Source organism: Manacus candei, unplaced genomic scaffold (genome assembly GCF_025592945.1).
Source record: "Manacus candei isolate 608988 ecotype Guabito, Panama unplaced genomic scaffold, ASM2559294v1 h1tg000049l, whole genome shotgun sequence".
Classification (NCBI taxonomy): domain Eukaryota; kingdom Metazoa; phylum Chordata; class Aves; order Passeriformes; family Pipridae; genus Manacus; species Manacus candei.
Genome location: NW_026138097.1, coordinates 27,599,992 through 27,616,792, shown reverse-complemented (window position 1 = coordinate 27,616,792; position 16,801 = coordinate 27,599,992). Strand labels below are relative to the sequence as shown.

At 37.9% G+C, this 16,801-nt stretch overlaps 1 protein-coding gene across 1 annotated transcript in view; it reads left to right on the top strand.

The window, feature by feature from the left end:
* TRIO (trio Rho guanine nucleotide exchange factor) overlaps positions 1–16,077 on the top strand; it is a 255,846-nt gene extending 239,769 nt beyond the window's left edge. Inside the window, 9 exon segments of the mRNA XM_051799299.1 lie at positions 3,258–3,505; positions 4,289–4,427; positions 4,773–4,800; positions 5,660–5,822; positions 7,834–7,955; positions 10,369–10,447; positions 11,058–11,258; positions 11,691–11,829; positions 13,372–16,077. Coding sequence (XP_051655259.1) covers positions 3,258–3,505; positions 4,289–4,427; positions 4,773–4,800; positions 5,660–5,822; positions 7,834–7,955; positions 10,369–10,447; positions 11,058–11,258; positions 11,691–11,829; positions 13,372–13,914 — 1,662 coding nt within the window. The 3' untranslated portion in view covers positions 13,915–16,077.
* Positions 16,078–16,801: the final 724 nt, after the last annotated feature.

Genomic DNA, 16,801 nt, shown 5'->3' with positions numbered 1-16,801 from the left:
TAAAGCAAAAATGTGGAGGCTCTTGCCATGGATGTGGTAGGCAGGTTATGGTGCCTTTCTTTTTAAAATCGCATTTGATTTTTCTCTCACTAAGCATCGTGTTCATGAATGTTTGTCTTTCCACTCTCTCACAAATAGTATGCAATACCAATTTTACAAATGACCTAATTTGCTGGACCTTTTTTAAATGCATGCTTATCTTTATAGAACTGTTTAACATACAATGCTTTCTTGACTTCCTAGTTCTTATACTTACTTTTATAATAGCTTCAAAAGAAAAAAATTATGCTTTGCATGTTTTGTATTTTTATCCCAATCTTCCTTCAGCTTTTTTTTTGGTTTAGCTCTGTCTTGTGTTTATTTTCTGTCTAGCAGAATGTGATGTGATGTAATGTAATATAATATCTGGGGTAATTTGAGTATTTCTCACTTACTGCATAGTATATGAATCAAGATGGTGGTACTTTTTATATGCAGAGAAGACTTGCCTAATATTAATTCAGGTCGTTCCATTAAAAAAAAGAGAGAGGGAAAGATGGGATGGCACTGAGTTTGCAAAACATTTGGATTTTGGTACTATCTCAGCAAAGACAACATTGGTTGTTTTTATCTCACTGTGAGAGGTAATCATGGAATGCACGCCTTCTGCTTCACAACTGTGTCTTTTAGTTTGGTAATTGAGATGGGCCATCAGTCCTCATTTATAACCTCATTTATAGACCAATCAGCAAGATTTCACACCACACTGAACAAGCTAGAGAAAATGGGTTGTGAAGGTTTATTTTGATTTAACCACATGTGCATATGGTTATGGTTGATTACTTTTGGAAAGTTACTTCTACAAAGAAGAAACAGGAATAGGTTTTGCTAACTGTGGAATATGGGAGGAATTTTTTATATTTTATTTGTAGCTCCTTCTCTAATCCCATAGTTGAGGTCAGTGATGACAAGCAGAACTTGAAGCAGAAAAACATTAACTGTGCAAGAATAATTATTTCCTTGCAAGGCAGAAGAGAAGGCTACCTTTCTGTGGTGAGAATGAATGCTTGATATAAACACATTCTCAAGAACATTTGTCACTTAGTAGTTACCAGACACTTGTTTGTTTAACAGATTTAACTGTCCCTGTTAAAAATAAGAAATATTCAGTTTAATATGATCCTTCAAGACTTAAATGTTAAAAAGGAATACTATGTTACAGAAAGGCCAGTCTTTCAGTTACACAAATTCTGCTGCATGCTTAGAAGCAGTATGTTCAAGAATAGTGTGTGGGGCAGGGTTTGGTGCTTAGGTTGAGATTGCTTCTTCCCTTCATCTCCCCCTGTAAGCGTAACAAGAGGAGTTAACAAAAGCAGCTTTTTTCTGAATAGAGTTGTTTTTCATCTAGGTAAAAGAATGTAGCAAGTTGTAATCTTAATTTAAATAATGACTGAAAATTAAATTACTTTGTTCAGTTTGGCTATGCCCAGTTTGCCTGAATCATGGAATGGGCTTGTAAGTACGAAAAGGCATGCAGGCAGTCCTCTAAACTAGAAAAAACAAATTCTCCTGCTGGAAATAACAGCATCTGAAATTAATGTAAATATCCTTTAGTAGAGGTACAATCCATGATAAGATCTTTCTCTCTGAAGTAGCATTTGCTTCATCATCCTAATAAGGCAAAAAAAAAAGACTTGGATCACCCAGTTGAATGTAACAGTCCAGCTAGAATAAAATGTACAGTCACTGGAAACCCAAACCTCAGTGTGCTGAATGTGCTATGAATGAGTAATCTGAAACTGTTCCTTTCCAAATCTCTTGGTTTCTCAACCAGAGTACTCATAGGGAAGCACAGGCACAGAGAGGTGGAGTGACTTGTTCAAGGCCATTAGCAGATTAGAAGAGAATGCGGTTTTCAGGGCTTCCAGTGTACCACACTGTCCACTGACACCTGCTGCATCTCCTCAACACTGAGGGGAGAAATATTTCACAGTTTTGAGAAAAAAGATTACACTCTTTTAATCCTGTGTGCCAAGCTTTCTACTAGCGCATACACGGTGCCAACACGTGGTTATGCTATACAGGCAACAGGAGTCTACAGCTACACCTGTGTACTAATTTCCTTCTTCAGCTCAGCTACTAATGAGCAATAGTGAGCCCTCACTGGTAGTGAGTGACCTGAAACAATTTGAAATAAAAACAGAGACAAAAGACAGGCGCGCACACACATACGCACTTCATGTCACATCATTAGTAGGCCATCCAGTTTGTTTTTAGTTTGTTTCAAGAAGGAAATAACTTATCAAGGGAGAAGGTTATGTAATCTTGTAACAGATTTCTCACTGCCATTTATTAAACCTCATATACTGAATACATGCAAATGGACAAAATAAGTCTTAGTTTTAAAAAATAATAATTTCTAGTGAATTTATGGTCAGGACAAGGATTTTTTTTTTTAAAGTACTATGATTACAACTGATCCACCATAATTAGCTTTCTACAAATGCTTAGTGAGGATCATGAACAGTAGTTGAAAGTGTATGATAAACAACCAACACTACTCAGCTATCACAGTCACTAATCAATTAGAAGTGATTCTGATAGTATAGTGGGCCTGTTTTGACCAAGAAATTTATCACTTCTTATTTCAGTAATTTACCTCATCCTCTGCATTTTAAGGAATAAACCAGATCATAGAGATTCAACCACATATAAGCCTATGTTTTTGAGACACACTGTCAAAAGCCTGTTTTGTTCTTTTGTACCTTGTCATGTTTTGTGTGCAGAAGGCTGGTGTCTGAGATCTGACAAATAGTTAGGGAAGACTGTATGTATTTTTTGTTGTCGGAATTTTCAGTGTTTATGAGGTAATGATTTTGATTTTGAAACTGCACTTTTAAGACCATGCATACTTGTACTATAGTTTTGTTGCCTGATGAAGATGCGAGGTTCAATGTCTGGGCTTGAAAAGAAGATGAGTTGAGATCTATGTATAAACTGATTCTTAGTTAATGGAAATAATCTTGAGTAAAAGTAATGGAAATCAATTTATGCAGCAGTGGTATGTGAAGATATTCAAATATCAAACTAATGCACAAGAAAAATAGACACAGGCAGCTTTAAAAGAGAAGTTGTTGCTCTTTTCTTTGACTACAGTTTAAACTGTGTGGATTATGCAGGTAATGTAGCAGGCCAAGAACAGCTAGTCTTCTTCACGAACTTTAAACTTGATTCTCTTTTTTTCCCCCCTTCTCTCTGCTTCTGATCGACACTTGCAGAGTGAAAGTAGCAGCAGTAGCAATATCTCCACCATGCTGGTGACACACGATTACACGGCAGTGAAGGAGGATGAGATAAATGTCTACCAAGGAGAGGTCGTGCAGATTCTAGCCAGCAACCAACAGAACATGTTTTTGGTGTTCAGAGCCGCCACTGATCAGTGCCCCGCAGCCGAGGGCTGGATTCCCGGCTATGTCTTGGGGCATACCAGTGCAGTCATCATTGACAACCCTGATGGAACCATCAAGTGAGTGCCTGGGTGTGTGTAGAAGGGGAGGAGAAAGAAAAACTTCCAATTTAGGCAAGGCTTTGAACCTTTTAAACCAAAAGTTGATGTGATCGTTGAGAAATAAATGAACAACAAGCAGAATGAGTACTTAGAGGTCACTTAGCAAACTTCAAAATATAAGCTAGTAAGAAAGATCCCCGAAGCACATATTCTTTATTAAAAAGTTTAATAGCCCAGTCGTCTGGGAAAAGAATGCCTGATCTAAGAGCAGCAATGGTTTATTTAATAGAATGAGTTACCAGTCTAGACATCATTGTCTAGGAAAACAGGGAGGGGATGTTTGTTCAAGTGAAACAAGATTTCAGAGTTCCTAGATCTCCACTTTGAGCCACAAAGAAAATGAAAATAACTGGTTGTGCTCAGAAGACCTCTCTCAAATCTGCAATGGAAGAAATTATATCAAAGTTCTTAGCACTGAAATTTTATATAAAGCTCCTGTAGCCTGTATTTGGTATGGGTTTCATACTGACCATTGCTCAGTTTGATTGACAGTTTGTATTTTCATATAGAAAGTTTGCCATTTGAGCAATGATTTCAAGAAATACTGAAATACAGACTACATTACTAGCTTGCTGACAGTTTTAGGCAAGGATGGCATCTCATGTAATACTTAATTTCATTTCACTATACTGTAATACATAGAAATAACATTTTGACATACTTTTCCAATGACCTTTGAAAATAGATAGTATAGCACATAACATGAAAAAGATTGATAGAAGTTTCACATTCTGTGTCCAGGAAGTCAACGTCTTGGCACACAGCACTCCGATTAAGGAAGAAATCTGAGAAAAAAGATAAAGACGGCAAAAGGGAAGGCAAGCTAGAAAATGGTTACCGCAAATCCCGAGAAGGACTTGCCAACAAGGTTTCTGTAAAGGTAAGTGTTACACAGATGTAGTAGTTTCCGAAAGTTGTTGGGTTTGGATTTCTTTAAAGTAGCTTCTGTCAGAATTTCACAGGAAGAAATCAAAGACAACAGTGGTTTTAATGGACCTTTCTGAAAACAGGAAGGTATAATCTTTGAACCTGCAGGCATGATACAACAAAAGGATACTGCAGGAAAAAAAAAGAGTAATGCAGAAATTATTGAATAATGTTTAGATGTTTCATGGATTTTTGTGGGTACAACTAACTTTGACCTATCACTGTACTTGGTTTTCTACCATTCTTAAGGTTATTATAAGGTTATCAGGACATTAATTCTGTAATTTCTTCTTTTCAGCTTCTCAACCCCAATTACATTTATGATGGTAAGTTGCTTTAATTTTTTAGAAGTTGCAGTCAATATAATTTGATTAAAACATCATTTGCTTGATACAAGTTATGTTGGGAACTGAGGGCATTGTATCAAAATGTAAACAGGCTCTTTTTGGATAAGGTAGAATGAAATAATGTCATATTTCCTTTTAAGATGTAAGGAACTTTTTTTTTTTTCCCACAAATCTAAACCAACATAAAACACAAGGACCATATGATGTGTTCTGTATGGAGACTGTATGGAAGTTGGGCCTTGCTGAATTTGCAAAGTAAAAAGACCTGGAGTTGGAACTGCTTTGTTTTTAACCTTGCACCCTAGGGAATGTTCAGGACCTCTCCAGTACAGAGGCTAATCAGGACAAAGACAATGGCCCTTTGGGGTCAGAGCCAAACTGGATTTTTGGCATAATACACAGAACCAAACTTTCTGAGTTTCACCCATGGAAAAGGGAAACCACTACAGCACCTCGGTGGATGAAGTGTTCTGTGTTCCCTTTTGCAAACTTAGCTGGATATACAGATAGCCTAACTGGGCACATCCTTAAATATTACCCAGTAGAGTTTCCTCAGCTTGCCATAAACAGGGTGTTTGGTTCACCATGGTAGGCTTCACAGTTGTCTGTGGCATAGCAGCAGTGTTGTGTCTAAGTTCATGTAGAGGAAAATTCACTAGCTCTGCAGAGCCTCAGCAAGTGGCCTAAGCATGGATCTGCTCCAACGGTAGAGGGATGGATACATCTTGGAAATGTAGAGTACCCTACTATTTTGTCTAATAGAAAAGAAAGAGCACAAGGAATAAAAATTAAATGTATTTACTTCAGTTACCTAATGCCATTAATTTTCTTTTTCCAGTTCCCCCAGAGTTTATAATTCCATTGAGTGAGGTAACATGTGAGACAGGAGAGACCATCGTGCTTAGGTGTAAAGTCTGTGGTCGCCCCAAGGCTTCAGTTACTTGGAAAGGTCCTGATCATAACACACTGAGCAATGACGGTCATCACAGCATTTCATACAGGTACAGTAATTTGTGCAATGTTCAACAGGAAATGCTGAAACAGTTGTATTTTCTATCTGTCCTGGTGCAGGGCAGCTTTTGGCTATGAGGCATGAAGACAGGATTGCCCTCAGACAGAGAGGGAGATTTCACAGCTGAGATTTTCCTGAAATGTTGTGTAACTTCTGTGTATGGCTGGGCTGTCAAAATGTCATATTTACTTGATTTTTAAAAACAAAATTAATGCATTATTTCTGATTAACTATTGCAGCAGCTGTTCTTCTGTCATGCTGACCTGGTGCTTGAAACAGAACAGTATGTTGTGACATGCCGGATGTTGTGACAGTGACAGATCCTGTCAGTCCCTCATTTCCTTTAGTAGCTTTCAGATCACACTACAGTAATTTGCAAAGAAAAGCCTCTGGTTCCTACTGAGGTGGCAGTGTCACTCTTTATTTTTGAAACATGGATATTAACATTTTTGCCTGGTTTTAGCTTTGCTATGATAGAACTTTACAGAATAACTGGTAACTCAAACACCTGATTAGTAAGAGAAACTGTTATTTTGGAATAGGAAACTGCATGGTAAAAAATATTTTTTCTGAAAAAGCATTCTTTCATTCTTTTAAATACAGAAAATTTTGTTTATTGAGTAACTTCAATGTGAAGAAGTATGTCATGTATGCTCTTAATTCAGAATTAAGAGCTCTTTTATGAAAACTTGATGGCATGTTATACTGTTTTTCTGTACTTCCTGCTGCTCCTGCTTTTTGTTTGTTTTTTGTTTGTTTGTTTTTAATGGAGTGACAGAGGCAGTGTGGCAGCTTTGCTACTGCATCCAGGGCTGTTGTGAGATAAGTAAGAGTTAGATTAGCTAGGTTTAATTCACTGTTACTCATTACTCTTACAGAACTATATCCAGTAAATCATGTTGTCGGTGGCTGACAGATTTTTAGAAATAGTCGTGACTTATTCTTTGAGCTGGGGAAGGTGGTCATCTTCCTATGTTTCTTAAACTTACCTTCTTTTTTTCTCCTAAACCTGTGTGGTGAAGATCGTGGCAAATAGTTTTTAGTTCAGTCGGTAAAATGACTTGAAGTAACTAAGATGAATCCAAAGGAAAGCAATAAGAACGATAGAAAATCTTGAAAATATGCATTATTGTGGAAAAAAATAACACAATGTTAGGGTTGTTTTGAGTCTAGAGCTGTAAAGTGTAGGGAGAACTTGCCAAGTATTCACATTTGTAAGAGACTGTTGCAAATTAAATTACCTGCTGTTCATGTCCATGGCAGATAGTCAAAAGAGTACTAGAAATTAATTGCACAGAGAAAGATCTAAGTAGACATTTAAAGACAAACCATCAAATAAAACGTCTGGTTGAATAGTGAGAAAGATTAAGGAAGAGCCTGCAGAATCTTTCTGCTGTGGTCTTACATAACTTATTGCTGTTGCTGCCCTGAAGCACAGGGAAAACTTAAGTCCTTTTTAGGTTCCTCCCATCCTCATTCTCCCAGATTCTGAGGTCTCCAAAGTTGTGAAATGTGCCTCTTGTGTTGAAGAGGAAGCTCCCTCTTACAAGGAGTAAATGCTCTGAAAGTACAAACGATAGATCAGCTGATATCTGCTGGGAGTTAGGGATGGAAACAAACCTTTCAGAAAGAACCATGATGGACGTTTGTGTTGATACAGCTTCTCATAACTTGAAGAAGGTAAAGGAAGCTGGAAGAAATAGGGAAAGCACTTTAATTTTCAAACACAATGGAACCTGGGGCATGCTGAGACAGAGTGTCAGTGAGGATGTTTTTCTAATAATCTGTAGGACATTCCAAGGCACTTGATGAACACAAAGTGCTCACATCTGGAAGACACTTCTGATACGGCAAGGACAAGGTTAGTAATGTTCGTCCAGAGAGAGATAAGGGCTGGAGAATAAGAAGTATAAACAGTATCAATCTAACTTTGTCTAGTTTTCATATCCTAAGGTGTGCAAAATTAATGTAAAGTTAACAGATGCCCTTGTGTTTCCCAGTGACTTAGGAGAGGCTTCGCTGAAAATCATTGGCGTCACTGCAGAAGACGATGGTATCTACACGTGTATAGCTGCAAACGATATGGGTTCGGTTTCATCTTCCGCCAGTCTACGAGTTTTAGGTAGGCCTGTCTCTTTGTTTTTTTAAAAAATCTAGTTACATTCAAAGTGTCTAGTACCCATAGAACAGTAAAAAGAAAAGCTCAGCCCTTGGGCATCCCTTTGTTAAAGCAATATCATACCAAGCCTTTTTACCTGTGATATATTGCTTGATTTAGCAGGAAGAGATACAGTTTTAGAATGTAACTGATTAGAGGTCCATACATAAATTATGTACTGACACAGTACTGTCAACATGCATTCACTTTGCCAGTATTAGTTCAAAATCATATTTTATCATCAGCATTCTTAGTTTAATCTCAATGAATATTATTATGCTAACTTGTAATTTCTGAAGTGTACAGATAAGAATAGCATTACTCTGTATCTTAAATTTTCCTTTACCAGAATTGTACAGCCACAATGTTTAGGAGAACATAAAATGAGTTCTTGTCTTTACATCACTGATCTACAGTTATGTTGCATGATTTCAGTACCTGAAGTGAGGCAACCTGATTGTTTGTGAGGGAACAAAAAGGAGACCTGCAAAGATGAAAAATGCCTTTGTTTTGGAGGCAGACGGCAAAGGGGGAAAAAGATTTTTATTTTATGTGTTTGATGACATAATGATAAGTTTTGATGGATGTTTGTACATTCAGTTATTCTTAAGTGTTCAAGATTCTCCGTTTTTAGAAACAGGGAAAGCACAGAGAGACAGAAGGATAGCAGACTTTCTTACATGCAGGTCATAATAATTGATGCTAACTAGGTCCTTTAGACCATGGAGAGGCCCATATATTTATCCACTGGTGAGAATTTATTCATAGATTTTAGCTGCAATGGGTCTGTCTCAAATTGACTCATATAAAAGAAAACAAGATATGAAGTGCTGCTCTCTGTCTTTGTACATCTGTCCCAGCTAATATGGGGACTTTTACGGTTGTCCTGAACCTCTCCAAAATACATTCCTTATTCCCTTTTTTTTCAAAGAATTTTGACATTTTTTGGAATGTTAAACTAGACTGTGAAAACTAAGTCCCTTCCAAATCTCATCTGAAATTTTCGGGGGTTTATATCCAGTGCTGCCACTCCGAGCTCTGCCTATTGGCAGCCACAGTAAGTGCCTTACTGCCAAGGCATTGAGGTGGTGATTATTCCAGGCACTTCCTGCCCACTGACCAAGACAGACAGTAGTTAAGCCCTAGGATGAGTGTGCTGCAATATATAAAGGAGTCAGAAAATTAAATTTTTATCTTTTTACTAATGTTTCATGAAAAATAGAGTTACTTTTTAAGGTAGCTGTTACACTGCCTGGTCACTGTTTTTTTCCAGTGGCAGGTGTATTGTTGATTATGAGATATAATGTAAGATGCCTTTTCTTTTTACTGTTTCCCTCAATTTGCCAAGGGTACTCATTCCTGTACATATAGTATCCACTGTACCTGAATTAATTCCACTATAGAATTTGTTCTGCTGCATTGGCCAGGCTGCTTTGGTGTGTAATCCAGTTTGTCTTGCTGCCACCCTGTGTCATATAGGGATTAACATAGTATCTCAGCCAAGGAAACTTTCTAGTTGGGAGAGTAAAAAGCTCCTGATGGATAAGAATCAGTGTAAAACTGTGCTTTAAGGACCTACTGTAATGAGTGTCCTTCCAACACCAGTTCAGAAGCCTAAAACTGATTTGACCAGAATCAAGAGTCACGGAAGTCTTGTAGACTAAACTACTGTCTTTCAGACACAGTCTTCGGTCTTACTGACCTTGTCCAAAAGCAAGTGTTTACTTTTCCATCAAAACTAAGCTAGAATTTGGTATGTTGTGGTTACTCTGAAACTAGACTCCAAAGGACAGGCAGCTGTATTTTGCTAGTCCTACTCAACTCTACCATTACTTTTACGGAGAAGTTCCGGCCCTAGTTTTCTGGGGCCATTCTACCCTTCATTTCCCCTGCCTATGAATGTAAAATGAAAACTCTAAGTCTGTAGCACAAAGTAAGGTTTCAACTTCAAGCTTTGAAAAAAGTATTTTTTAGTCTTTCAGACTTGAACTGACTTGCCATTTGATTGTATTCAGCCCTTGTGCAAAGAGTAAAGAATACTCCTTATCTTCTGTTGCTGTAGCAGTCATTAAAAACTATCAATGAAGTAGTTGATTACAGAAATAATTTTCTTTCTGAGCTGCAAGAGGATGGGCAATATGAGGCCTTGAGTTGTTTTTCAATATGGACACAGCGTCAAAAGAAAGATGATAGGGCCCAGTCTGACTGAGGCAAATTCTTCCTGAAATGTATTCCGTAACAGGATAAGAAATCAAAATTTCTCCTTCTGCAAACATTTGAAACAACATACTGATTACAATGACAACAATTTAGTTTAAGATTTGAGTATAATGAATCTTGGACATACTGTCCCGCTCTTTTCTTTTTTTTTCCCTAGGTCCTGGAAGTGATGGGATCATGGTAATCTGGAAAGACAACTTTGATTCCCACTACAGTGAAGTGGCTGAGCTTGGCAGGTGCGTTCTGTGTGTCTATGTCAAAATACTGTCTTCTCTTTCAAAAATTAAATTCTCCTTGAAAAATACTTGTTGTATGAGCCTAAAAGGCCAGAATTGCATTGGATTAAATAGAAATGAGGAAGCAAAAGTTTTACCAGCACTAGATGGCACTGCATAAACAGAATGTAGTTAGGCTGAAGTGGTGTCATAGATTAAGGGATTTTTTTTTTTAAGTGTACCTTACAGTGACTGACACTGCTTCTGCAGTGAAGCTCTCCTAAACTTTTTTTATTTAGGTTATGAAAATTACAGACAGAAAAAAGTCTGAAAATGGACAAAATAAGTCACATAGAAAATACAGTTGACCAATTTAGTGGTAACCTTTGAAACTGGATATTACTCTGACTTGAGTTCTCTGCAGTTGTGATAAAACAGATCTTTGTCCGGTTTATACAGACACAATTTGTAGTAGGTGCATGCACTGAAAACTCTTATGTCCAGAAATTGCTCTGTAAGGGTAGCTTATTAGAGATCTAAGGTTAGATTCTCTTGCAGTATATCTTTCAAGTAAAAGTATGCCCTTATTGCATCTCTTGGTTAATTCTTTCCTTTTGATGTTGTGTTCCAGGGGCAGATTTTCTGTCGTTAAGAAGTGTGACCAGAAGGGAACCAAGCGAGCAGTAGCCACTAAGTTTGTGAATAAGAAGCTGATGAAGCGAGACCAGGTTACCCATGAACTTGGAGTCATGCAGAATCTCCAGCATCCCCAGCTCATTGGCCTTATCGATACCTTTGAGACCTCCACCAACTACATACTAGTATTAGAAATGTGTGTGAACTCTTAACATTATCTGTAAAATCTTCAGAGTTTCTAGGGCATTTTTAGGGGTTTATGAATAAGGAGCTCTAAGATTTCATGGAAGTTTGAAAGCACATAAGTAAAATATTGTAGTTGTCTAATGCTGTTACTAAAGTGTTTAGTTTATTACTCAGAAGGAAAAAAATTGAGATATTAAATTGATATGTGGATGATTATCTTAGCCTGAAGGTCCAGCAGTTATTTTGTATCAAGTGGCTACACAAGTAAATTAGGAATGTTGTGATCTGGTAGCTTGATATGAAATCTCCTCTTCATACCATAGTCCTCTGTCTTCTAGGTGCTGCAGGCTACAGTTGTTCCTGTAGTCTATAACCTGTTAGGTTTTCCTTTTGGTTCTGATACATAGATTTATCCAGAATATAACCCTTGTAATTCTAACAGGGCTGACCAGGGTCGCCTTCTAGACTACATCGTGCGATGGGGAAACCTCACAGAAGGGAAGATTAGACTCTACCTGGGAGAGATTCTGGAAGCTGTGCAGTATCTTCATAACTGCAGAATAGCACATTTGGACCTAAAGGTGAGGTGTGAATGGGATTCCTGGCAGTGTGCATCATTCCAGGCATAAAAATCTCCCTCCTCTTGGAAACTCACAGCTGGGAACATAGAACTGTGAATTGCTTTGAGACTGTATGAACGGTATGGCTGGGGCTCCATCTCCAAAGTTTTTAGATTACTCTTAGCCAGCAAAGCAGACACTTTCAGCTCCCTGTGCTCTCTCCTTATAGCTTCCTGGCCCTGTGTGGTGCTTTGTACTGGAAATAATTGCTGACAGGAACAGTTTTGTTTGATTTTTTATTTATTTATTTATTTACTTTCTGATAACTTTGCAGCAGAAATCTGTTTCTTTCTCAAGAAGCATGGAGTTTGTTGTGAAAGAGACTACTTTTCCTCTCTTGCTGCAAATATGTTTCTCATCTTCGCACTTTGAGGGCTGTGATACCTATGTGAATGGTACCTGTTTGGACCTTTGTTTTACCCTTTGAACTTTACTTGAGCCACAAGGATTTGATGCATTTTAGTAGGAAAAGCTATATGACAAGGTCTTAATGTGAATATTAATTAAAAACTTACTCTTTACACTTTTCTTCACCTGTATATGAATAATAAGGGATTTTAGCATTGACAAGTCATCTTTGTAGGCAGAGTCTCTTTAGACAAATGGGGTCATGGTAAGAAAAAGCAAGAAGAGCCTGAATCTTCCCTCCATATACTTCTGTTTTCCAAGCAGAACCAGTTTTGGGTCTTTATACCATGGAGACCCAAAATTTAAATTTTTTTCTAGTGATATACAGAGTTCACCAGTACTTTTTCTGGTCTCACGGTACATACAGATGAACCAGTTGAAAACTAGTCGTTTGTAAGTCACTCTTACTTTGCAGAGATTACAGCTATAGCTGCAGTAGCTTCAGAAATAAAACTGTAGAAATAATTCCTCTTTCAGCTCACCAGTAGTGGGGCAGTTCTCTTGAAGTCATGTACATCCAACAGGATCTGCTGCTGCCAGTCTCCTAACAGTGCTTGTCTTCCATCTGTACAGCTGCATTCCATTAAAGAATCGCCAAGTAAAACTGAATTCTGTTGAAAGCATCATGCAAATTCCAACAAGGTTTTCCAGTCTTGAAATGCAAGGGTTTTGTTGTCTCTGTCATAAAACAAATAGATCAGTTGCTTTATTCACCCTTTGTAGTTGCTGCTCTTTAAGCTTAAGTTCCCAAACACAGGTTCCCGTGAAACTTTGCAAAGCTGCTGTCATGAACAGCTGCAGTATAATCTGGCAGAACTATACTTCCTGCAAAATTTATAGTGCCAGCAGCTAAAGCAGGTGCATTGCATGCTGTAGTAGGCAAGAACCTGCCTGCTAGTTGGTTTGGGGGAAGCCTTGGTAAGACTGCCTCAGAGCTTTGCAGAGCTGGCCTTCAGCAGTAATCCTTGTAGCGTGCAGTTCTTTGCTGTGTTGTAGAGCTGACCACACTGGTTGGGAAGCTGTTATGTTGGAGCATTTAATATATGTTAGACCGACTTGAAAAAAGACATATTAACTTTTGCTTTTGTTTTCTAGCCTGAAAATATTTTGGTGGACCAGAGTTCCACTAAGCCAACAATAAAACTGGCTGATTTTGGAGACGCAGTCCAGCTCAATACCACGTATTATATCCACCAGTTACTTGGAAACCCAGAGTTTGCAGCTCCTGAAATTATTCTTGGAAATCCTGTTTCCCTCACTTCAGATGTTTGGAGCATTGGAGTGCTCACATATGTCCTTCTTAGTGGCGTCTCTCCTTTCCTGGATGAAAGTGTAGAGGAAACTTGCCTGAATATTTGCCGCTTAGACTTTAGTTTCCCAGATGACTACTTCAAAGGAGTTAGCCAGAAGGCCAAAGATTTTGTATGCTTCCTACTTCAGGATGACCCAGCTAAGCGTCCTTCGGCTGCACTGGCCCTCCAGGAGCAATGGCTGCAGCTGGGGAATAGCAAAAGTGCTGACAGCATTGATATATCCAGACTGACTTCATTCATTGAGCGGCGAAAACACCAGAATGATGTTCGACCCATCCGTAGCATTAAAAACTTCTTACAGAGCAGGCTCTTGCCAAGAGTTTGACCTTGCTTGAAGTTCTCTCTCATTCTCTTTCACCTGCCAATCAATCAGACCGGAGATGGACTCCTCCTGCCAATCAATCAGACTGGAGATAGACTCCTTCTGCCAATCAGCTGTTGACTTGAATTTTGAGGAAAGCAAACCCCAAGCCAACCAGCTGCTAGCGAATGTTCGTGTGCAAATGCATTCCACAGAGACCCGCGCAGGGCGGCGTGGGGGACTGGTGATGCAGACTTCACGGGGGTGGAGGACAATAGCACTGTACTCTGCAAAAAGCAGTCACAAGCGATACAGTAACAGTATTTTATTCAGGTTTCTGCAAAAAAAAAAATAGTTTTTTTAATAAACAAGAGTTGAATTTTGCAAGTGAACTTAGCTACCGTTTTCAAGATTTATTCAAGGAAGAAATGCCTATGTTCAAAGCACTGGTGTTAAACAAAAAATCAAATCATGCCTGGAGAAGACTCACCAAAATGGCTGCCCATTGGTACGGCCTTCATTTATAACATCTGATTTTCACTTGGTCCTAGAGCTTTCCAGTTGCCTCGCCTGTATGTATCTCACGTAGCAGTGCACTGAGATCAGACTCTGCTTTTAAGTGCATCCAACCTCAAAGTTTTTGCATACAAATAGAAGGAAATGTTTTGCTCTGATAAAATGTAGGCCTTACTTGTATATAGACTGTTACCTGCCTTCGATCTGTAATTTTTTTTCCCCCTCCTCTTATCCATTTTTCCCCCTCCTTCCTAAATGGTGGTATACCACTGTGCGGGTCTTCAGTTTGGGTCAGTACTCACTGTCTCCCTAGAAAAGGACTTTGGGTTGGTGCCCAGCTTGCTGACCCAATTGTCAAGCAGTATACAGCAGGATGTAATACTGTAAATGCACTCATTTGGGATTTTGTTTTCTTTCATATCATGTGCAATGTTGTGGCTTTAACATTTTATGCAACTATTTATGAGGACCTCTGTTGTAACTGTAATAAATATATAGAAAAAGCACATACTTAGTACGGCGAGCTTTATGGTTTTGTTTGTGTGATTGGGGGTTCTGGGTGGGCAGGGGCGGGTGTGTTGTACCACACTGTCATTATTAGTTTAAGATGAGGGTTAGCATAGGATTTAGTCAAGACTAGTCAGGTTTAAGTATTGTTTAAAAAAAAAAAAAAAATGAGAGAGAGATTTGTATCCCAAATGTCAAACTGGTTAAGAAGTAGGGTGACACTTGTTAAAATTTATTATTATATTTAAAATGCCAAAGTCTGACTTTCCCCAAATCAGTCTCAATACTTACTACTTTTTAGAATTTTCAAATCTGTGTTTACTTCTTTCTGTGAAATGAACAAATTAATTTTGTGCTCTTTGGTGAAGAATACGTTCAGAAAGTAGTGGTCAGATGAGGAGAACTGGACACATAATGTAATTGTCTTAGTAACTGTTTTAAAGGTTGAAGTAATATTAACGTGAGCTATTTAAAAAGATAGAGGTGGTTTTCTGTGCATCACTGAGTTCATATGGGTGTGTTGTCATCTATGTTCGTGTGAAACGCCATGTTTAAGGAAACCACGCTGACATCCCACAATAGTTAGATGTATGGGTCTTAAGCCATAACCTAGCTTGGGTTAGTTTTGAGCTTTGTGGCTTCCACTGTATCCTATTTATTCTTTTGTTTGTTTGTTTTTTGGGGTTTTTTTGTAAAGTTGTACAGAAACTTTTTAAAAGAAAACAACTGACTTCGAAACTGGACGTGTATTCGTACCAACCTCATATCATTATGTTTGTGTATTATTTTCCTTTATTGTTTTAGTTAAATTTTTTGCTTTATTTTGCATGTATATTTCTTTGTACAGTTACATGTTTACACAGTATGACATGATGTAAATATTTTATTTTGCCATCAGTTACTTTGAAAAAAATTAAACATATTTGACATAATTGTCTGATCTCTTGCTTTAAGGAGTTTGACAGTTTAGGTTTGGCTATATTTTAATTGGGCTCTGTATTTTAAAAGAAAAAAGTATGTAATTTTATTGCCATAAAATTTATTTTAAATTGCGATGATGTATCTCCCTTCATGCCTTACAAAATAATATTTGCCTTTGCTCTAAGTGTTGAGTGCTTTGTAGCGTCATGAATTCTTTTATATAAAACATGTGTAACTCTCTAACTGTGGAAATTCATTATAGTCTTTATTAGCTAATAAATTTTGACCAGCATAGTTTTCTAACAGATGTTCCCACTTAAAGACCAAAGGATCATATTTCAGTTTAATATTAAGCTGGAGAACAGATTTCCCACATCTTTTAGGCATTCCAAATTTAGTATGAAGAAAAGTTACTTTCAACCATAAAGATTTGGGATTTGCAACTAAACTCATGAAACAGGAAAGTTTTTCATTGTGTATATTTATCTCCCTCCCTTTTCTGCTACCAGTAACCATTTGTAACTCAAAATGAAGTGAATGGTCAGAGAACAATACAGAGTGTTTATGCTTGTTGCTGCATTGTATACGTGATTTTTTTTTTCCTCTATTATCTGTCAAATGATGAAACAGTCCCTTTATTTCTCACAATTTACTTATTGAGAGAGATGTTTTACATTGAGAGAGACAGAGGATATTCAGGAAGGACGTATTGACAAAGATGAGTAACTGGAAGCTTTTTCCGTGACAGAGGAATAGATGGCCACATGCTTTGTGGAAGAGTTTTTATCCTTCAGTTCTCTAAAATGAAGCTACACTGATCAGGGGAAAACTACCCAAGTGCTATACAGACAGATAATGCACTTGCAGGTGTTTCAAGTAGCAGAGATAGTTTCTTCCACTTGTACATAAACAGGAGTGTGCTGTTTCTGGCCCTCTCCGTGAGCCCCGTTACTTGGGAGAGCCAACA